This window comes from Pholis gunnellus, assembly GCF_910591455.1.
Source record: "Pholis gunnellus genome assembly, chromosome: 10".
NCBI lineage: Eukaryota > Metazoa > Chordata > Actinopteri > Perciformes > Pholidae > Pholis > Pholis gunnellus.
The window spans coordinates 12,937,717-12,961,395 of NC_136537.1; the positions used below are offsets into that span (position 1 = coordinate 12,937,717).

At 41.1% G+C, this 23,679-nt stretch overlaps 1 protein-coding gene across 1 annotated transcript in view; it reads right to left on the reverse strand.

Annotated features, from left to right (window-relative positions):
• Positions 1-9,877, reverse strand: part of spock1 (SPARC (osteonectin), cwcv and kazal like domains proteoglycan 1) — a gene marked incomplete at both ends in the record, with an annotated part of 83,236 nt that extends 73,359 nt beyond the window's left edge. The window contains one exon of the mRNA XM_079168080.1: positions 9,746-9,877. Within this exon, the coding sequence (XP_079024206.1) occupies positions 9,746-9,877 (132 nt within the window). The remainder of the gene's footprint in view (positions 1-9,745) is intronic.
• Positions 9,878-23,679: the final 13,802 nt, after the last annotated feature.

Consider the following 23,679-nt stretch of genomic DNA (forward strand, 5'->3'; position numbering starts at 1 on the left):
CACACACACACACACACACACACACACACACACACACACACACACACAAACAGTAACTGTATCCCTGCCCTCAGGGGGGAAATTAGATAATGACCAATTCAATCTGACATGGTTTTAGAGACCATAAACATCAGAGTGAGAGGAAGCGAGGGAGGAGGGAGAGATGCTGACACTGATCGAAAGAAGGGCTGGGGAGGTGTGAAAAAGAGAAACAGACTGCCCATGATTTATTTCACACAGGGACACTCAGGGGTGGGAGGGCTACTTTCAAATGTAATCTGTGCAAGACTTGTCAGTAAAATACGCTGCATTATATAATGGATTAGGCTCAGAAACACAATATGTAGCCCAACTATTTATTCCAAAGAACAAGATGCAATTTAAATGTCGTTCGATCATCTGCATCAGCTATTATGAGGGACAAAGCAATGATTGCGTCCATCATCTCAGTTAAAACTACTGTGATTACAGAAAACAAGGGGGAGGCAAACACATGCAATCAATCAAAGCATGAAGCTGCTTTATAAATCACAAGACATACCCTCATTACATGACATTAGAAAGAGGAAGATGTTGGTCCAGAGTGTGCTACATATCGCAAGATATAAAAGATGATTATTAGGACTGAAAAAGAAAATCAATGTATACAGACTGATCTAGAAGATTATCTTGCTCAACCCACTAGACAACTCATGTCAAATCATCGTGTCCAAAATATATCCCTTTTGAGCTCAGATTTTTTTTTCTCAAAAAAGGAAAACATCCTAATTACAGAGCTTATTCATAGTAAAATATACATTTTGATTTCTATTGCCTTTTGGGTTTTATTACAGGGTTATCTTCCAAGGCAAAGAAGCAAAAGCACAAACTCCCAACACAACAATATACCGTTTTAAAAGCAGACATTTTGGCTCATCTTGGTTGGAAAAGCACAGACACATTGACATGAAAATGAAATCTAAAACGACTGCATTCCATTTAGGTGTGCTACGGGTAAGGTTGGTAAGGTTGATGGAACTGAGGCATCGTCGACGAGATTAGTTTCACCTGTGTTTTTCTTTACTATGACGAGTTAAAACGTCAGGTCTATACTATCACTGTGCCAACAGGGACTGCTGTGACTCATTTCCACTCATTTCACCATATAAAACAGATTACAAAAAGACAAATTATACACTGGCATATGAAGCGATGTAGAGGGAGCCCAACCCTGAGGAAGAAACATCTGATCATACAAGAGAACCAGCGAGCGCACAGCAGGGGTGACAGCTTTATTAATGGCAACAGAAACACAAAGACATGCAAAACTATTCTGACATATAGAGTATAGGTCTATATTTTTTTATCTGACACACACATGATAATCAAAACAACACTTCAAAACCAGCTGCTACAGATGTGAGTCAAAACCCACTGTAATACAGATGTATGTTGACAGAAAGATTTCTGCCGGTCATTATGTAAATTTTCTGCAGACATCCATGAAAATGAAATATAGTGAAAATGAAATGAAGGCAGCTTGAAGCCATATGGATCCCTATGCATGCAGGGTAATATTACACTGGAAATTATATTGAGAGGGAATCTGTTTTAGTGCTGAAAAGATAATTTGTCATAAGTCACCTTTGCCTCTTTTTCACCATTTTTGACTCTCTGTATATTAAATGGTTAATCAATAAATATTTAAAAAGTCAAGGTATTAATTAATGATCATTAGTTGCAGCCCCATTGGAGTTATGATGATGGTGTGCATTGATATTAGCTTCCTTAACAGAATGTATCTCAACACATGAACAAAGCATACGGTAGGTGTGAGTGAGCGATGTGGATAAAATCCTCAGCCATGCTGTAATTTAGCATGTTAGCCTGCTAACATTTGCTAATAAGCATTAAAAACAACAGCACAGCTGAGGCTGAGTCTTTAGTATTGCAGGTATTTGGTCATAAACCAAAGTTTTGAACAAAAACATTTTTGACCTGATGAAGGCGCTATATGAAGAGTGATCCCTTAACTTATTATATAGCACCTTCCTTCCTTCCTTTCAAAACTGTATTTAACGTCGAGATGAATTGAAAAATTCCCTTTTAAACCTTTTAGATCACATCCCCGGTCATATTCCCCACGCACTAAATTCTGTTTCAATGGAACTTTAAATTTATTACAATTTATCAGTATATTGGTAGCAATGCATCAAATGGTGGTTCGAGAGAAAAAGTCAGAAAAAAGTCAAATTCATCGGGAATCCTCCTCTTAAGACAATGAATGTCTGCACACAAGTTCATGACAATCCATCGAAATGTTGAAGTGGTTGACCACCAGACCGACCGACTATCCCTACACTGGATTCACGCCACTAGCATGGCTAAAAGGCCAATATTGCATTCCTGTTGACTGATTCAAACCATTGTCCACAATGATCCAACACATTCAGAGATATTAAAGGAACAATTCACCCCAATATAAAAAATACCTTGTTTTCCTCTTACTTGTATGCTATTCATCAATCTAGATTGTTTTGTTGTGTTGTGCCTAGTGTTAGAGATGTCTGCCCTTTCTCCAATATAGTGGTACAAGATGGCTCTCAGCTTGTGGTGCAAAGCGCCAAAAGAATACATTTGGAAAACTCAACAGCAATGTCTCTTTCCAGAAAGTATGACCCCGTTACTCAAGATAAGCAACACACCTTGTTGTGAGCAAATCTTGTGGGAACAATTTTATTTCAATCATAGTTCCGACATGAAAGGTAAGAGGAAAAAAATGTGGTTTTCATTTTGGGGTGAGCTGTCCCTTTAAAAGGGAAAGTTACCTCAGTATAAATGGCATAGCAAAATCTCTTTCGTAAAACAAATCATCAAATGTCATATATATTATAGTATCACCTAGCTCTAAATGTAGGGTACTAAAAATGCTGGTAGCTAAATATGAATATTGGTTTGATATGTGCAGCATAAGGGATCCAATGCAATCCCTCTTCTAGGAATGGAAACAGGATTTTCTACACATTTTCTACACTTTAGTGTAGTGATAACAGTGGCATTGTGTTTGAAAAATATCTACTTTCTAATAGAATATGGCTAAGACATCTAAATACAAAAGTAGTGGTAGAGTATATCAGGTTTTCCCCCCATGGTCTGAGGGTGGTTTCCGTCTAAATCTTTAAACATTAGCAGCAAATCTGACAGCCTCTCTTCAAAAGAATCAACGGCTAAGCAGGAGCGCTTCATACCAGCGCCAAATAGACCGGCAGAAAGACAATCCCCACAGAGAGAGAGAGGGGGGAGTTTGAAGGGGCTGCCATGACAAAGCTGACTGAAGCACACTCACATCCATGTTTTATTGATGATGGATTCCACATTTCTCCCATCCTTCCATCCTCTGTCTGTCCATCTGTTCTGCCCGCAGTGTTGATAGGCTTCACATGAAAGCTCCTCCTCTTCCACTCTTCTCCTACCATCTCACTTTTTTTCCCATTTCCTCTTTCTTATCGTCAGCCAATATTATACTGGCAATCCTTTAGCTTCCATGCTTTGTCTGTCTGTCTCTGTTCTATCCTCCAACACACTCACGCACACACATACACACACACACAGTCAAAACCTATTTATCCTGGTCATAGGGGACAGTGACCTCGGTCTAGCCTGTGACCGAATTGTCCTCCAAATGTTAGTGTGTGTGTTCCTGTATGTGTGTGTATGTGTGTGGGTCTTCCCGCCTCTTCACACACTTATTGATTATATCAAGGCTCCAATCAGGGTTACCAGGCCCAGTAAATTTACTGATCGATTTCTCTCCAAGAGCCTCAGGGTGGATGGGAAGCTGTGTGTGTGTGTGTGTGTGTGTGTGTGGTGTTGAGCATTCGAACACATGCAGAGACAGCAGCTGGAGAGAGATGTGAAAATGTTCCACGAGTCAGTTTAAAGGGGTACCACATGACAAGGAAGACTCTTCTTCAACACAGAGATTAGGATCAGCATCTTCTCACTTGAAATAAATAGCTCTTCAGACAGAAGTATGCAGGCAGAAGGAAAGCACGGCAAAGGAAAAGGCATGAAAGGAGGAAAAGGTTTATTTTGAAGGACACTGTTTCATCAGGAGTTAGTGGAGGATAAAACGAGAGAGAGAGAGAGAGAGAGAGAGAGAGAGAAGAGCCAGGAGAGAGAGGAGGTGCTAAACGGTCTGAAGAGAAGGTAGAGAGGCAGCTTAAGAGGAGAAAGAGAAATGTAGGGCAGAGCAAAGGAGAGATAAGAAAGAATGACAGGCGTTCGCCCAAGACTTTGTTTAATTGACGGGAATACTGTATGTCTGCAGGTAGAAGTATTCACTCAGAGGGTGTGTGTGTGTGTGTGTGTGTGAGAGAGAGAGAAAGAAGGTGAAGGTGACTCCAGGGTTTGTCTCGTCTAAGCTGCTTCTCTAAACCGCACCCCGCCCCTCCCCCCTCAGCTGCACAATCAGGACACATGCATACACACCAGGGTGCAAACATAGACATAGCAGAAGAGGACCAGTTAATTTTTATGCAGTGGGAAAGCTCCCAGGTGCGAATGTGTTCACCGTGTGTCAGAGCGGGGCTGAAAAAAGAATGTGCAAGCACAGCAAAACCCTCTCCTCTGTAGATGGAAGAGGGGAAAAAAAATGTAATGCACGCTACTACACCGACCAGGTTTGCCATGAAAAAATAATAGTGTGACTGAGGCTGACTCCATTGCACACACACACATGCACACACAGTTGACACACTATTTCGATAAAGAGCGACAGCGGGGGTCGGTGACTGGCAGCTCCAAGTCGACTTGGAAAAGTAAATACTAAAGATAAAAGATGACAGAATTTAATTGTCATCATGAGACTGAGCTGAGACAGGCCGCTGGCTCTGACACACATAGTCACAATGCAACCCCGCAATCACATAGATGGTGGGTTGTAGCTATCTGAGATTTGTCAGCCTAACACCAGGTCCGCCAGCTAATGAACAGAGAGTCTGGGGACGGCATGCACTTACACAAATATATGAGGAAATATGCAGCACGCATCCGATGTCCCTCGCTAATAAGATTTAGTGCATTGCTGCAAACCTGACAGCATGCGGGCAGGATGGAAGAAGGGATTTCGGTAGGAAACGAGAGGGAAGGACGGGAAGGAGGACAGAGAAGAGAAACGACTCTTTTAGAAGAATCAAACAACAGGCTCGGAAGAGTGCAAACAACTCTTCCTCCCCCTGAAGATAAAAGTGGGTCTGTCTGGATGGCAATAACAGCCATTCTGTCACTGTTTGCAGAGAGAGATTCTGATAAGACACAACAGGAGAGAAGATTATAGAACACAAGACAAGCCGAGACGACACTGGGCGTTTGTCGAAATGAAGATTAAAATCAGCAAAAATCAGATTAAAGAATGAGTTAACATTCTATCAGTCTGACCAGGCATTCAAAGCCAAACGTTCTGTGTTTTCGGTAAAACGGTCACATTTTGGTCGGTGCCCAAAAAAAAAGCCACAGAGTTTTGATCCGACTCATGGAATCAGACGGTCCTGACGATCAGTTCTTTACATACATTCTCAACGTAGATCAACTGATGCTCTTGTTACACACCGACTCTAAGACACCAATGCGTACTGAATCTTTACTTCAGGACAAACAACCCAATAATGTCCTTGCACTACATAAATCCCCCAATAATAGGCCCGCTCGGGCCAGAATAGCAGAACTGGCTTGAACCGGCCAGCTCAGCAATACACCGACCATAATATGTGCAGTATTATCTGATAGACTTCACTGCTGTGTAAAAAGCAATTACACCGGGGGCTTTTTTTAAACTGCTGTTCTCCAACCTTTTAACAAACGCTCCAATAGTTTGGTTCCAAATTATCAGTATTTCCTCTTTCCACAAAAGATTGAAGTGAACGGTTTCAACGCAAAAGGTGAGCAAGGTAAAGTAATTAGGCATATCATTTAGAAATAGTGAATGACTGTAATTATCAACTCAAAATGCGTCCTGAAGCTCAACTCAACTAACAAATATACTGACTGTAAATCTGTCTGAGGAGAGCACAAATGCGTTACCGGCACCATAAAGAGACGGTGTGGAAAGCACTGTAGTTACACGTTTCATGCACCACAGTCTCAACCCTGCATGTTACCAGATTTATATTGGGTAATAAGTTATTTTGTTTTACTGCTGCTGCTTCTACCACTGAATACCCCCAATGCGTGCTTTTGTTCTGACCAGAAGACTCTGATGTAGCCAACAGCACGAGGCAGCTGCAGGCTTACAGCAAAGTTGTCCCTCCCTGAAACGGAAACACAGTCGAACTCTGCGCCGCATACGAATGTGTGTATATTTAATGCAGCTATACTTCATTTGCATATAAGATCATGAAAATGAAAGTGGTGATTGTAACCTAAGGTCAAAGAAAATACTGTTGGCTTAAATTACAACAAGTGATTTGGCAAAAGACTAACAAACGTGGTCAAGTAAATTCAAAGATTAAGAAAAAAGTTTAGATCATCTAACATGCTTTAGAAGCTCTGTAGCACACTAGAAACAAAGGCACTGCACTAGAAAAATAAAACAAGACACTTTTCCACAAGACAACTCAATTAATCAGAATCAGACTGGCTCAGCCAGCAAGCCTGTCTAGACGTCAGCCTGAAGCCAACACACTGTGTCATTTATCCACAAATATGTCATTTGTGTTTCTACAAACCAGGTGAAATTCCTGTCTGCATTAAGTATAAAAGTAAGTAACAAAGACGTTGGCTTTGTTTTGATTGAAGAACATTTTTTATTGAACAGACAAGATGTGATGGTAATGAAGGACGTTTTTCTTCTATTTCTACTTCATGCCCTTCCTAGGTTGGAGTGGACTAGAATAAACTGTCTGTCTGCATTACAGGCCAGTTGTTAGGAACGTGCCGAGCAAAAGAAAACAAATCAAATCCTATTTTCATTATGTTTCCGAGACAAGCCACCTGAACTTTGACTGTTTAACTATTGCACCAGCTCCCCCGCCAACAAATGGACGCTTATACATTATGCAGGAGGGAGCAAGTGGCTCATCTGGGATGCAGAGTGAAACATGGCAGGCAGGGGAGAACACCGGAGAGGAGGAGTCACGGGTGAGGGCAGATGGAGAGGGAGGGGGAGGGGGAGGGGGAGATAGAGAGGGCTATGGTTGAGGAAGCACAGGGTCATTCGCAGCTCTGGACACAGGGGAAGAAAATGAGTGAAAGAGAGAAGCATGGAAGAAAAATGTGGAGTTCATGACCCGATGAGAATTAAGAGGAGGGGGGTGAGATTGATTGACTGGCTGACGGATAGACAAGAAGGATTGTTACAAAACATACTGTGCTTCCCATGTTCAGGGTGTAAAGGATCATAAAGGAATAACATCTGGTTTCAAATTATGACATCAAACACAGTTTCTTAGTTTTCATAATGAAGCTTCTTCACCATGTATATACGTACATATTTATACCAAAGTTCCCAGAAATCTTGCTGGTAAAGATTTAAGATCCCCTGAGTGAATACTCCCCCTGCAGACAGACTTGATGAAAGCAAGGTAAATACGCTAGCTCACCACTGTATTCTTTTTATATTTCAAGTCATATTCCATTGGTATTCTTCGTAAACATGGGTCGTTGCATCTGTCATATTGTGGGATATTGGTCCTAAATTTTCAGAATTTTAAAGCAGCCTGTTTTTTTGTCACCACAACTCTAAAATAAGCCATCATGGATATTCCGATTTCAGACCACGATTGACAACCATGGGGTTCACATGGAATTTCTTACATTGTAAACTTTCATCTGGGAAAAATTGCACACCATAAAAGGGGCCTTTGAACACAACATGATAACATCTACCGTGCGTTAAGATCAGGCTTTCCTCCTGAGATTCTTGCAAGAATGCTTGTTTTGCAGTTTGCCATTGACTCATACAGAACCACATTTTCCTAATTTTCCTTCCTTCTGTCCTTCGCCCTCCACTGACAGTTTCCTGTTGATGAGTTACACTTGCACAGGAGACCACGCAGAGGAATAAAAAGTGGGCAACAGTGTACGCTCACACACACACAAACACACACTGCAGGTAGTAGAGCCCTGGCTGAGTGTATGCAGACATGACTAATACTGGCGCCGTTACAGTACTGTATGGGGAAGGTCAGCTAATAGGGCCAAAGTTAGCCCACTGTCTACTGAAAGCTCATGAGGACACCGTCATGTTGGGAGTAATCAAAATGCAAAGCCCGTGGTTACACTGCTGTCACCATCAGCCTGATGACGGCTAGTTCCCCAGTTGAGGCCGTATTCTGAGAGGAACACAAGCTGGTCCTAAGAGAATCCCAATACCAAGAGTAATTGAAGTCATACGTCATTATGTTCACGGCATGATGCATTCGGTTTGAATACATCCAACCCTTTTAATTCCCCCTTAAGTAGCTGTAAGGTTGTTCAAATCACATCGTCTGTCAGCATCACATATATTGTCTTCCCGTTCTTCATTGAAGCTCAATAATGTTTACGCTGAGTAAAATATGTAAACCCAAGACCCCAGGTTTTTATGGCTGCACCATTCCATCAAATATAAACACTCTGGATGTCTTGCGCATCATTTTCGACACACTTCCCCACAAAATTCACCCCGATATATTAGGTATCTTTAAAAACCTGTGGGTTTGAACAATGTGGCTGTGCAGCAACCGGCAGAATATGTGCTTTAGTTCTTTTTTTTTCTCACAATAATTAGACCTACACGTTGGCGTCGCTGCAGAGAATCATGCCTAGACTTCAGATTGACTCTCAGCAAATGTATACGAAGCCCCTATACTGTATTCACTGAGTTCTTCTTCAGTCAAAGGTTATTCAGAGCATTTCATAGATGCTTTAACCATAGCAACCAAGGTTTCAAACCAAATCTCAGACAATCATGGCGGTTCATACAAGAGTGAGACACAAATGTCTTTGCATCAATATGCGTCTGTATTGACTCGACAGAACATTGATTCCGCTGGCAAACAGTCAACTGAAGAGCTAATATGGCAACTTCTGAGTTATCCTCCACGTTATGACGGATAACCCTGAATAAACCAGTCTTGATGATTCACCATAATTTGCATCTGAACTACACAGACACAGCCACACATTGCTCCTGTGTAGACTATAGACTTTTACATGTAGGCCTACTGTATGTCCTTTTTTCTGAGAAAGCATACAGAAGAGGCAGAAACACATAAACCATTACTGCAGAGGCTGTTGTGTTTGTTATGAAATGCCACTGGACTCATAGCTGTATAATAAGTCACCGACTCTCTTTTTTCCGATTCTGACTGAAAGAGATGATAAATGATCAGTTATAAAATCCCAGTGTTACGGTAAGACTTGAAAGTGGAATGAAAAGATAATATTTCATGTCAACATTGCTTTCTGTTTTCTATTGTTTCAATCATGTGCAGAAGTCTGATGTTCTCGGTCTGTGAGGCTGCTTCTCTTTCAACCAGGATCCGAACCTGCTGAGTTACTACAAGGTGGATTATGCCTGCTGGCAAGTCCTCAAATACTCATAGGGTGTATCAAGGGCGTAGTGTGCTCTCTCTCTCTCTCTCTCTCTTTCTCTCTCACTCTCAGTGTGTGTCTCTCTCTCTCTCTCTCTCTCACACACACAACACAACACAAACACACACACACAAGGTAGCTAATCATGGTGCCCTTTTTGGCTGGTTGTTTTTTTTTCTCAGTTCAAACTCACATCTCTGAATCTGTTCCAGGATCTGTCCTTGTACTGAGCCACGGTGCTCAGCCATTTGTCGTTACTGTTACCGGAGACCGTCGTTTCTCTGCTCAGCAAAAGAGCCACGACAGGTAGCAGAAAGAAGAGCATCTTCTGAAAGCAGAGAGAGAAAGAGAAAGAAAGACAGAGGGGCATGAGACGGGTGCCATTCAGAGTGATAAAACAGACACAGAGGAGGAGGATGCAGCAAAAGTGTTACAGGAGCAGAATGAAGTGAGACAGGGCACTTTACAGAACACAGAACTCTCATATTGTGACGCATAGTGGGTTAGAATGTCACAATGGAACGTCAAAAACAAGCTGAAAGAACCACAGCTGTGGCGTGGCCGTATAGAGTGCTCATTTCATCAAATTGCTGATCCTTCTCCTAATCGGATTACAAACATTGAAGAGTTGTCACCGCGGCAGATGGGGCAACGCGTAACGTCTGGCTCGCGAGCTTCCCCTCCGCCAATTTAAAAAGCAATTAGCGGCGTCAACACTATTGGCGCCCCCCAAAGAGCTTTGTCTTTGGCTCTCATCTGCTTTCTCCTTCATCCAGCAGTAGCAGCGCCATGAAAGTCGACAACTACTCACTTTCATTTCCAGTTTTATAATTCTTTGATATAAAGAAAAAAAAAAAAAAAAAAAAGCACGCACCAAGAGCCAGCACCTAACCTACCAGGAATAGTTCGTTGATGTCCAATTTGTAGATTCCCGGGGGAAAATAAGTCCACGGCTACGGGCACTCCGGTGGCACCCGACTGTTAGGATAGACGGAAAAAAGGGAGCTGCGTGGATGAGCGTACCGGGAGCTTTCTCCTCCTCCTCAGTCACTAGACACCGCCTCTCTCTCTCTCTCTCTCTCTCTCTCTCTCTCTCTCTCTCCTTGTCCCTCTATCTCGCTCTCTCTCTCCCCCTCCTCCTCCCTCTCTCTCCAATACGCACTCACCGTGTCATTGATTTTCAGCAGGGTTTTTTTTTTTTATGTTCACACCAGAGCGCGAGCAGGATTTAGGAGCCGTGTCGCAGCGCTGCTCCGGGGTGTACAAACACAAATTTCATTTTAGTCACGCGCCTCTGTTGTGGAATTCAAGCTCGTGTCCACTATAGTAAATACAATTAAGATACATAAACCGTCAAAATCGGCGCTGTGTTGGCACTTGAAACGTCTCCAGTTTCAGTTCCCACAGCGGACGGGCTGATACGCTTTTTAGCACCACGGACTTTAGGCCACACGAAACGCTCTTTTTTTTAAATGAAAACAAAATTCATAAATGGGCCATGTAACTAGGGCGTTCATTTTAGGGGAATATTACGATATATGTTTAAATATTTAATCTGCAACTCTCTGCTGAGTCTCTCTCTGGCTTTTCTTCGCTTTGGTAAAACTCTTGTTTCTCTTTTTCTGCCTCTCTTTGTACGATGTGTGTGTGTGTGTGTGTGTGTGTGTGTGTGTGTGTGTGTGTGTGTGTGTGTGTGTGTGTGTGTGTGTGTGGAGTTTGGCGAGAAATGTGTGTCTGTGTTGGGTTATATTGTCAGTAGTACACAGGCATCCCTCTCCATGTGGTTCAGTTCCAGCCTGTTTTATTGACTAGTTTGGCACAGAGGAAACCAGCAGCTCGGTACAGCTCCGTATCTCCCTCAGTTTCACATAAAATCCTATTGTATCTATTCTGGCTGACATCACAATTCTCTTTTGTAATGCTTGCACTTTTGGAAAGTATTACCAGCATTAATCTAGTCGGGCACAGTAGTCAAAAGAAAGACTGTGGTTTCCTTTTGCAAATCTGTATTCATCTTGTCCTGCTACGTTGCAAAAGTCACTGCGCTTGCAAGAAAGGTCTTCTTTTCGCCAATACTGTATTATATTTATATAACTATATTTTATCAGGCAATTTTAATGAGTCTGGATTGTTTTGTCATCTAAAGTTCAATGCTGTTTGAGCACTTTTTTTCCACCAGGAAAACTAAACCTTAGGTTATGGGCCGACAGCAATGTTTCTTTTTATGTAGTGCTCTTGGTCCAGAAGCAGAGCTCATTAAAAATGAAACAGGTTAAACACAAAGAAGTGTATGCAGCATTTTGCAATTATGTTTGCTGCAGTGTAAAAGTGTGAAGTCTTGTCAAGTGACCTCATAAATCTTTATTCATAAAATACTGTATTTGTTGAATTTGTGTCCATATTATGTAAAGTTGTAAGCATTAATTGGGTGTAGAATGTGCATTAAATGAACAGGCCTTGCAGGTGTTTTGGTGTCTGATCTGGTCTTCAAAAATACAGAAAGCATGCTTGTTCAAGCAGGCCTCAGAGTTTTAAAGAAGCAGTTAAACAGATGGAGGAGCTGTTCATGGTGCTGAACTCCAGCTGATTGCTAGGATTACAGTTTAGGGTACAAAATCAGTAATGTACATATTATGAAGTTATTATTCAATGGTTATGTGTCATTTAGAGTAGCAGCTGATTCTGAGTTAATTGGTCCGATGGATTAAGAAAGTGGACAGTATGCAGATTCACATATATTGAGGAACTAATCATTAGATGCCGGTCATTGACATTGTGTATAGCAGTCTGTTTTAATGTATCTTATTATTAATTTGCAGCTATAGTTCCCAGTTTATTGTATAAGCACAGTGGTGATATTTGATCCTGAACTGCAGTGGTCTGTCTCCTCTACTGGGGTCAGTCTTTTGTGACAGATACAGAGTGTGACAAGATGAGATAAAGTGCTCCAACACCACTTAACCAAACGTTGATCAGGGCTTGTTGTTATTGACAGACTTCTGTATTGTTTAAAAAAACAGCCAATGTCTTGGCATTATACAGCGGTGACATCAAAATATTAAAGCTAGCAGAACTTAAGGTCTGCATTATACAAGCTAATAATGATAAATAATAAAACTGTGCCATCTTACACTGGGAGGTTCCGAGTAATTGGTGGAATAGGAAAGTCCAATAAGCAGCTTATGAGCTGAATGAATATGAGACACTTGATTTTGACATTTAGAGGCTTTTACAAGACATTTATACGGAGTACATGTTAATAGTTATGTTGCCCGTGTTATGGGTACCCTGACATTTACAGTAAATCTGGGTAAAGTTGAAGGATACTTGGAGATGAGGTGGAGCATTTGTCCTTCAGCTGCCGCCCAGTGGCTTAGTTACACATCGTCTTTCACATTCTAGCCTTTTAGCTAACACCTGAAATGCAAGGCATGACATTTGATTTTTACATTGTAACTGACAATTTGAAGGACTCTTAAATTCTGCTTAAGCTTAAGTACTGACAATACTGATATTAATGACAAATATACGGTTTTTAAGAAAAAGAGTTGGTTACCTGATATGATGCAAGACACAGTAACATTATGTTGCACAGTGATCTGTTCACACAGTGTAAAATGTAATAGACATCATAGTTATATTGATGGATGTGTACAGTGAGCATCAGAGATATGTGTTTGCTCTTTTCCTTTCAGACTTTAAATAAGCCCCGGCTTTCAAATGTCAGGGCAAAATGTCTCAATATCAGATGTAACCTCAGGATGATTTTTATACTTTTGAATAGAAAACCGGATGCCATTTCTGTTCATGTATCATTTTAAACATTGATCAATGTCATTGTGCTGTTAACACAGCTTAGTCAGAGACTCACCACTCTGAGTTTAAAGGATCCAATCCAGGCCCACTTCAGTCAGGTATTCTGGTAAAAGGAAAAGTGGGAGGGAGGAGAGAAGGAAAACAAGAATGATGAAACAAGATTAAAATTGTGTGGTTGTGTGTCTGTGTGTGCGTGCGTGTGTGTTGGAGACAGGCCAGAGAGAAGCGAGATGGGAAAGTTTGCGGGTGATGTTTGAAAGTGAGCAGTGGGGTGTGATAGATGGTTTCTTAATGAGCTATGTGTCTGTAAGTTAACGTGTGCATGAGAACTTCAGTTCCACTTGAGCGACTCCAGCGAAAAGCTCTGTCAGTCTGCCTGAGAAAGGGAACATGATCATAAAGCATATCAGCCTCGGAGATGATATCTGCCTGGGCTGTCCCACTGTGCAAGGTGCAAAATGTTGCAAAATGTAGCATTTCCATCACACAACAATGCACATTTATGCTGGGTGCTCTTGGGGGCATTCATAAATCCAATCATACATCTGACGTTCCACATAGGATGAAAATAGGAAAACTCATAGAGCATGAAACCCACCAGCAAATGGGATAAAGAGTATAAATGTCTCAGCATCCCGATGGATGTTTATATACTCCGGGTACGTATCCTAATCAGTTCCTCATCAAGGGCTTCAGTGACAGTAAACAGAATATGTTGTTGACTTTCCCAATCTAAAAACAGGACTAATCTAGCATACAAATAATAATGGGATAAAATTCAGCATGCAAACACATTTAAACACATCGGACTCTTTTAGAAACAACCCACCAATCGGCTTTGATGTTTTCCTCTGTCATTCGGGCACTACAGCATTTATATGTCATCTTTTTTTCAAAGCAAAGAGATGGGTGCCTTTTTTGTCATTTCCCTTGATAACTGTGTGAAAAGCTGTTTTGGAAAAGTTCTAAATGATCACAGCATTTCTTTGTTGAGCCGAAAAAGAAGTTTCAGTCTCAAAAATGAGAAGGGACCAAATGAAAAGAAGAGAAAAAAGAAAACGATATGGATATGCCCTAAATAAATTGATTACAAGGGGACGCATTGCTTGAAAAGCATGTCAGGTCAGATTTGATTTTCTCTCCACTGAGACATCATTGGAGGAAGTGACAACATAACAGACAAGTATAGATAGAGAGGACGCATTGTTTTAAATGAAATACAACTATTGTTAAAAGTTGACAGAATGACATTTCAATTCTAGACGACTAAGCTTCATTTGGACTCCAACAACAGGAGTATCTTCACTTAGAGGACATGAACTGTATTGTCCAGGCAGCTGAGAAGGAAGGCCTGAGTTAAATAGTGAACTCATGTGAATTGTCACCATTATCTGGCATTGCCAGTGTTTTGGGCATCTGTTGGTGCTTTAACAATATACAAATCAGGATTGTGCTGCAGGGCTGTGTGGTTTTTTTGAAGCAGTTAAACACTACAGAAAGAGGAACTGTCCGTGGTGCTGAAAGTAGACACTCACCACATTGCAACAGAAAAACAACCACATTCAAACTCCAACTTCTACCCCAGGAAAACTAAGAATTTAGGTTGCATGAACAAAATATAAATTGTTAATCAGTGGGCTGGTACAGTAGGTGGATACCTTCTCACCTTTGCATAGAGCCAAGCTAGCTTTCCATGAAGCTGCAGGTCCTAAAATCAGAGCGCGATTGATGGACTGCTATTTATCTTAAAAGCAGGTGAAAGAACATTGATGCCCTAAAGTAGATAACCAAATCAAAAACTTCTCCTCAATACAAATGTGAACACTGTGCAACAAGACTATCTAAAGATGTGTTTTGCTTTCTAACCAAAGATCATTAGGTCAACAATGTGCAATCATCCAGTAAATAACAAAACAACCTTAAGACATTGTACACCTCTGGAGGAACCCAATAATGTAGCACACACCATGAAATGAAATCTCCAATGTGGATTAATACAGAATATGGGCTTCGTGGAAACATATCTGGCCCAACAGAGTTTCTGACATTGACACACATACTGTAGATAAAGACACGACATACAGACACACAGATAAACACAAAAGAGGAGACAAGAGAGTCTGTGGAGGTAAAAGTTTGTCGACTTGTCCTACCGTATGACATCATCGATTCATATTTCAAAACAGACAAGACACAGACAGTGAGGCAGACAGTGAGGTTACAGCCAAGGACTGGAAAGTGAATAGTGAATAGTGAATAGGTAAAGATTTCAAAGAATGAGTTGTTCAATGGTATAGACCAGGAATGCAGAAGAAAAAAAAACAGGGGCTCTAACACCACTCTGATCCACAGCTCATTTTGTGTTCAGGGTCTGAAGATATTCTGGGAGAGCAGAGGACACAGAGGAGGTGAAAGCAGTTTAGTGTTTTGAAACTAGCAATGACACTGAGAGGTTATCTCCTTACAGCAGCCCACTGTTCAAGAGGACACAACAGAGAAAGAGGTGCGCTGCAATGCAGCACAGCACCAACAACTGCTGGGCCTGCCTCCAGGGTAGCAGTGAAGAGGCAGCATGACAGTTCACCAAGGTTTCCTGACCGGGCAGTTGGGAGAGCCATTCTCAGGAGGGGTCTCTCACCAGAGGAACAACACTACCTCAGGGAGGGATGTTTGACACCACGTCACGACTATTCTCTGCAATGAAGCAGAGCAGCCCCCTCTTCACCTTGTTCATAACGAACAACTTAGAGAGCTGTTTCCTCCCATTAGGAAGTTTATTTCTGTTAGTTATGCTTTTTGATTTTACTTCATTATATATGCCATGTTTGTACTCCTGAGTGTTGATGCTATTACAATGCTATTACAACCCGTATCATTTCTCTAACTGGTTTGTGCTACACGGACGACAAAAAACAGAGGGCGAACGAGAATAAGAGAAAAAAAGGGATACATCTGAGTTAATTAATGGTTCAGCTAAAAGACATTTTCATATTTGGCCTGTTTTGTTGCCTTAAATGAACTGCAGTGTGCTTTCTTTATAGTGTGTGAATACAGTCTGGATCAGCTGAAGGGTTATGTGATAAGAGACATTTAAAAGTATGAAACTATTATTCCATAGCACTTCCCTAGTGCTCTTTCTTTGTTACTTATGATAGGGGAAAAAAACTGTTTTACTCTTGTCTAAAAAGCACATGTAAGTATTTCTTTATTTATGTGCTTGTCCAACCACCAGAGAAGAAAAACACCATGAGCGTTGCAACCCTGTCTCCTACAAAAGTATGCTTCCATACAACCAAACAGCACTCTCAGTTACATTTTGAGGGATTATTCACAGTTTGAAACTATTGAAGCATTTGATTAACGTTGTAAATTGAAACCTATCAAAAAATGCTACAAAACTACTTCATTAAGTTTGGGCTATAAAACGTCTTGTTTGATAAAAAAACATCATTGTTTGGCTTAGAGAGACACAAACAAAAACGCAACAAAAGTACTTGGTTCATAAGGGATACAAACAGTAGTCTCCTCGGTGGAACCCTTACCCTATCTACCACCCCAGCCCCATTCACGGACTCATTTGAAACTTTTTCGTGATGTCAAAGGCGAATGTAACCCACGACAAAATAGGTTTCCCTCAAAAGGTTCATATTGCAGTTTTGTTGCATGATAACGTAATCTTTAGGAGAAAGGGCTAGTTATGTTTTTCTGTGAATCTCAAGATTACAGTTCATTTGAATTTGGTGCTGATGAGGAAGTACGATAGGTCACCGAAATATTCCAGTCATGAATGAGTTACAGGCTATATGGGTGAATGTTTCATTTCTTTTCTTTTTGCAATCAAGCAGTGTGAACTGAGTAAAATGCAGTGTCATTTTCTGGCTTGGGGGATGATGACAAAAATAAAGGTGTGAACACATCCCCTGTACTCATCACTGTTTCCCAGCTTGATAAGATGCAGCACTTCCTCTACCCACAGCGACAGACAGGGAATTCCATAACTGACCACAGCAGTGGGCCCAAGGCTGCCTCAGAGTGGGAGGAAATAGATTACCCGTATCAAGGCCTTCTCAAAGGGAAGTTGCATCTGTGAAATTTAATTACTTTCTAGAGCTGCAGAAAAAAAACCCTGTAAAATTACTCCCTACTTTTCATTATTTCTGAACTTTGGTGACTGGTTAAATTGTTACTTTTTCTGTGTAATCATATTATGTGGCTTGTGATAACATGTACAGTGTGTGTTGCCTGCAAATCCTCCTATACGGACAAAAGCAGTGAAGGCATCATCGTGGATTTCTTACTGCCAATAACCAAAACAGAAAAACAAAACAAAGAGAAAAAAGAAAGGGACTAAAGACCAAACGTAAGAAGGAGAGTCCATAATGTGTGAGTAGACACACATTAATGAGTGTCCACACATTATCCCCATAGAGAGCTGGTTTAATATGATCAAATTAATGCTTGAAAACTCCATGGACTCCTTTAAACCTCTGTTTGCAGACACTGTCAGTATAAATCTGTCTCTTTGAGTGCTCAACAAATCACTCATTCCTTCAAACATTTGACACTGACCGGGTCTGACTGCCAATTAAGATGACTTTTCTCCTTTTCTGTCCATCAATCTATCTCTCTATGTCTTCCCTTCATTTTCTTTTGTGCAGGTCAAAAATAATCCCAGAGGAGCGCTCTCCACCTCATACCAAGACAACAGTCCGTCAAAAAGATGAATTCTTGGCATGTCTGATCGGAAATATATTAATATTCCACAAGAAGGCATTTAACATTCAACTGGCAACTTCTCAAAGTTCAAGTGCAGCCTGACACACCGATCGTTTAGGCGAGACAAGTGAAATAAAAGAATAGCAAATTGGTATACAGTGTGTGTCTTCAAAAGTATCTGACATGATTGCCTCTTCGACTATGAAAGAGGCAACAACTGTCGGTATGTAAGTTATTTAGTACAAAGAGCAGGCAGCGAAGACTGATCCCTTTGTAAAAACTGAAAATTCTGCTCTCAAGTATAATATATCAAAAAGAACATACAATGAAAATCCTACATACCAGAGAATAGTTGCACATTTAAAGACTTCACTTAGTTTCTTTGAGGTCTACAGGAATACACATTTGTTTCTATTCATTTGCATTTTGCACCAAGGGAGGAAAAAACTAAAACCCAGGATGAAGAGAATGGTTCATGGGGTTGATTCACCCCTGTGCACTGCTCTATAGCTGGAGATCCAGTCAGCTCTGGTGCCTCTCCAGAGGGTTGCTGTTGTGGACAACACTTTCAAATCTGCACTTGAGTTTTCATGCCACACAGTTCTCTTTCAATGCAGACAGAGTAATTGAAAGACGGCAATGAAGAGTGATTTAATTTATTAGAGTGCTGAGACTCTGAATGCTTCCTTCAAATATTTATATTTCCTGAATATCAAGTGTTATTGGTAGATTTCCTCACTTTTACTGCACAACCACTTCCTCCCCCTCCTGAGTTTTTTGTTCTCAATTCTTTCAAGAGTCTGACCATCCAGCCAATCATTTTTTCCAACATTGTTTTCACTGCAAGTTTCCTCTCTCATCTCTCTCTTCACTTCCACTTCAGCTTCAACATGATGAACTACATCTCTGGTTTATTCTCTGCACTTTTTTTATCCTCTGACTTTATATCATTCTTACTGCCCCATCTCTCAATCGCTGGCTCACAAACTCCCTGAAGACTTTGCATCATGGCTCAGGATGAGTCTCAGAGCAACCCTGTAATCTGTTTCTCGGGGTGTAACCCAAATTGTTTCGGACAGGCACGGCACGGCTGCCGGTGCCAGAGGTCCTTTTGTTGGGCAATGATTCAGAAAGCTGCAGTTGAAAACATTCACACAGAAAGAAGGATACAACAGAGAGGCACCACAGCCAGTTAACCGTCTCCCTTTGAGCTCCATCGCGGGGTCAGCCAGGTTCATACATTAGATGTCAGTCACACAAACAGCATCAAGACCTTTCCAAGGGCAGTGGAGTGGTTTCATGGACCACAGTCAGCGCAGAAGTTGAATCATGCTACTGCTGTCAGTAAAGAACATGTTAGAAAAATTCATGCAAGACCGATGGAAAATCATCAAACAATAGGCCATTTATTCTTGCAAGAAGGAGACAGAGTTGATTCACATACAGTATACATGGATCAAGGCTGCTCAGAGGTCTGACTCTGAGCCTCGGATATTTATACCAAGTAAACAATAGTGTCACAGGCTATCTACGTCACGAAAGCATAACACACACGAATTGCCTTCATTCAGCATATTCTAAGTATCGGGACACTTTAACAATTCGTTCTAGTACAAAGGTCACTTTTATAATCTGAAGACACCATGAAGTATTGACGCCGTCTACAACTTTATTTACCATTACAAGCAGTGCTGAGTGTTCTTTCGGATAGACTAAACAACTGTGGCGCTTAATGTCAGAGGAAGTTCACACAACAAGGACACATAAGGACATCAAGCTTTGTAAGCACACCTTATAATTAGTCATTTCGATTTTCCCCAACAGAACACATCCCTGAATAGCAGAGTTCAAATTAACATTAATATGAACTTAGCGCACAGCTACGCCGTCTTCGGTAGAAGATGCGTGTAACCTATTGGTTAAAGTATGAAAGACCAAAAAGCACAATACTATAATACAGACAGAGAAGAAGAGAGGAGACGAATTGAATTGACCGGATCTGTTATGCTCTATGAATATCCGTAGTGGCAAAGATAAACTCTACCTGGGGCACTGGCTTAGATCTTACATATTCTCTTATCACACTCTGAGAAATAACTTTCTTCGCACGCACCAACACACAGGGTGTGAAATCTAATCCCCACCTTCTGTTACCACAGCAGCCACCTGTGAAGATTCCTTCCTCTTGCCCTCATCTCTTTCTACAGAAAAAACAAATGAATCACTGGTGAAGGGAGAAGAGTGAAGATGAGGAAAAAAAAAGTAAAAAGACAAACAAATGAAACACAGCCAGGGGTGCCAGGTTGGCAGCTTATCAGCATCTAGCAACTTCAAAACAACACATGAGGCCGGAAAAAGACAAGCAACTGGAGACAACATATAGCAACTGTTAAAACCCGGATAAACAAGTGAGACTGTTGTATAATTAGAAAACACTGTAGTAGCTATAGCAGGTCATACACGACTAGTGGACAGTAGAAGGCGTACGTTTACTCAAGTACTGCACTACAGCACAGTCTCGAGGTACTTGTACTTACATTTTTATGCTACTACTCCATTTCAGAAAGAAATGACAAAAGACCGTAGTATGGATATAGATTTGTGTTAAGTTTTAATTTTCTTCTTTCTTACCCCATTCATCATCTCACGAGCCCTCAAACTTATCTTGTGACATTTTTGGAGAGGCCGGACTCCTAGGTTGAGAACCTCTGGACTGAACTACCTGTATATAAAGTAATTCAACCGACAGCTCCATCTCGACCAGCTGCCACACTGACGTTCTACTTACACATTGAGTAATCAGAATTAACAATCTGACTTCTTCCACAATTGATACAAGGTTTAACACTCAACTTTAATTGAGAGTAGAATATCACGTATGGGTCAAACTGATATAAATTACTGCAAAGAAAAGGTGGGTTTATTACTCTTTCAGAGTAACATGTTATCAGAAAATATAATGGTGGAATTACAGATTAAACTGCCATAAAACAGCATATAACTAAAGCAAACCTACAGTTTAAATTAGAGCTACATTACAGCATCAAGCATTGGGACGAGTCTGGTCGTAAGTAGCCCTTGGCGTCTGATATTCGGCGCCCTTTAACGTCTGTATGACACACACCAGCCGTTCAGCTAAATGCAATGTAAACCCATTCATTAGACCGAGAATGGTGTTTGACGAGCAGGGAGTGAGAATGTGTTGAACAGGAAGGTTGCTGCTGCTCTTACCAGGATGTAAGGGGAGTAGGGTCAGGTTATAATATCGGGGGACAGCGCTGTAGAAGCCGAGGAAGTTTTTTTGACAAGAACTTTGTTTGTTCAAAATTCACTCCAATGGTGGGTGAAACTACCGTTGAGGTATATCCTTGAGCAATGAGCGAGAGAACAGAGGCTCTCGAGCCCGTAAGTGGGTCTATTGCGTTGCATTGAACAAGTCAGCCCAAACTGATTTGGATAGAGGTCCATTTTTTTTTTGATGGGCTACAGACTGAGGATAAAGCTGCAACATTGAATCTTTGGGCCTTATACGGCTACTCTGCATTGTGTAGTAAATATGTGTTGTTATTTGTTTGTGTGTGTGCCAAGTGCCCACAAGGAACAGCTCAGAAAAAGGCTATTGATCAGTGCCATAGGTCGAACATCAAACACTGGATTATGTTTAACTCGGATCAAATTGAGAATGATATAGCAAGGAACGCAATGGCCATCAAGATTAACAGATACAAATCGCTGGAGTGACAGCATCCACAATACTGTAAACAGAGGTGTTGTGCTTCTGATTACTCTCTTGTATGATTTCAGTTTATCTTGACATCTTGCATTGTTTACAGACAGACTAGCAATGCAGCTAGTGTCACCTGGGAATTCTTCTAAGCCAATTTGTCACTGAACACACAACAAAGGTCCTCTGTGGCTCTAGGTTTCTAGCAAGTGCTGTGCACGTGCATGGTGATCATGTAGAGTACTCTTATGCTGGAATTCTACCTGGCATCAGGGTGTGGTCATTAGTTTAGGCTATTTGACAGAACACATATTTTAGGAATATACACAGTGTGACAATAATATAAAATAAATAAACGTCTAACAACTACATTTTGACAGGGCCCAAAAGATGAGGTAATAATACTGGATACATCTTATTTGATATTGCACATGGTGCCAATTCCTAAACAAATGTGATTGACATGAAGTGCTAACAGCACTGGCACAATGTCCCCGAAATTGTCGCGAAACTTGTAAGAACAAGACAAACTTAGAAAATTGGACTTAATATATACGGTATGTGTGCTGATTGTATTACCTGTAAATAAAAAAAATAAAAAAACAAGAATAGACATCTAGACTCAGCAGAGTCCAGATATCTAATGGCACTGAGTTATTGTTATTGTTATCAATTTCACCAGTGCTTTTCCTACAATCACAGTCAAAATGTCTGCTGTGAAAGGGTCCATTGCCAGGCCTTTTGGAAAGAAGTATCCTACTTATGCAGCTGTTGCCCTGGTTACCCTTGTTTTTGGAAGAAGATACAAAAGAGAGGTTTGTTGTTGTCCTATAGCTCAAAATCTCGAAGCACCAATTTGACTCGGCGGGCTCTACGATCTGTACAATGTAAAAAAACATTGTGTTGTTAAGAGAACAGAGAGATATAATTGTCTCCTTATTTCTCATGAAAATGTGAACTGTTTGTGTTCAATGCGCCCCAAGGACACGTATAACCTTATAGTTTCCAACAGGCACAGGTTTATTGCATAAACTGGTATTGTGTAGACTCAATATATCAGCATCCCAACTGCTTTGTATTTGTTTGTGAAAAAAACAACAACACAGCAAGAGAAGTGCAGGCTAAAAGCTACTGCGTATAATTACTATTATATCGGTACTCTATGTTGAAAAGTTTCCATATTTCCCCTGTACATACTCCGTTTGCTGCCCCCTGTCTGTGCATGAAACTCAAGATGGCGTTGGTGGAAAACGCAACTTTGATGAACTTAGAAGCTGACGATAGTGACCTGCCAATGGGAAGTTGTGGAGGAACCAGATCCACACCTCCAGTATTAGCTAGATAGATCGATACAGTGAATCATCACGATAAGAAATTGCTTGACATTGTGTTTCGGTGCATTCTGACATACTTACGTTATTTTGGAAAGAAGGACGGCGTCATGTTTTGATGACGTTGGGAAACGTATGTCAGTGAGACGCCGTTTTCTGTTACGTTGCTGTTTTCTTCCAGCAGCAGCTTGTCGGCGGACTCTGGACACTGAGACACGTGTGGAGAAGGACGTCTTTCATCTACGCACTCTGAACGGGAAGTTGACGGACGACAGCAACGACAAGTTCAGCACATGCCACGGACACCTGACTGCGAAGTAGACCACCAAACAGTAAGTTGTGTTTCATTTGCACGTTATAAGTGGTGTGTGTGTGTTGTGTCGGCCGCCGAGCCTAAAGCAGGCCCGTACTTGTTGTGACCTCCAACACTTGTGCCACTGCAACCGAGCCAGCTATGAAACTGTTGCACTGTGGTGTCATTAACTGGGTGAATACATCTATCCATAGAGAAGTATGCCACAAAATCCTGCCTTTTTATTT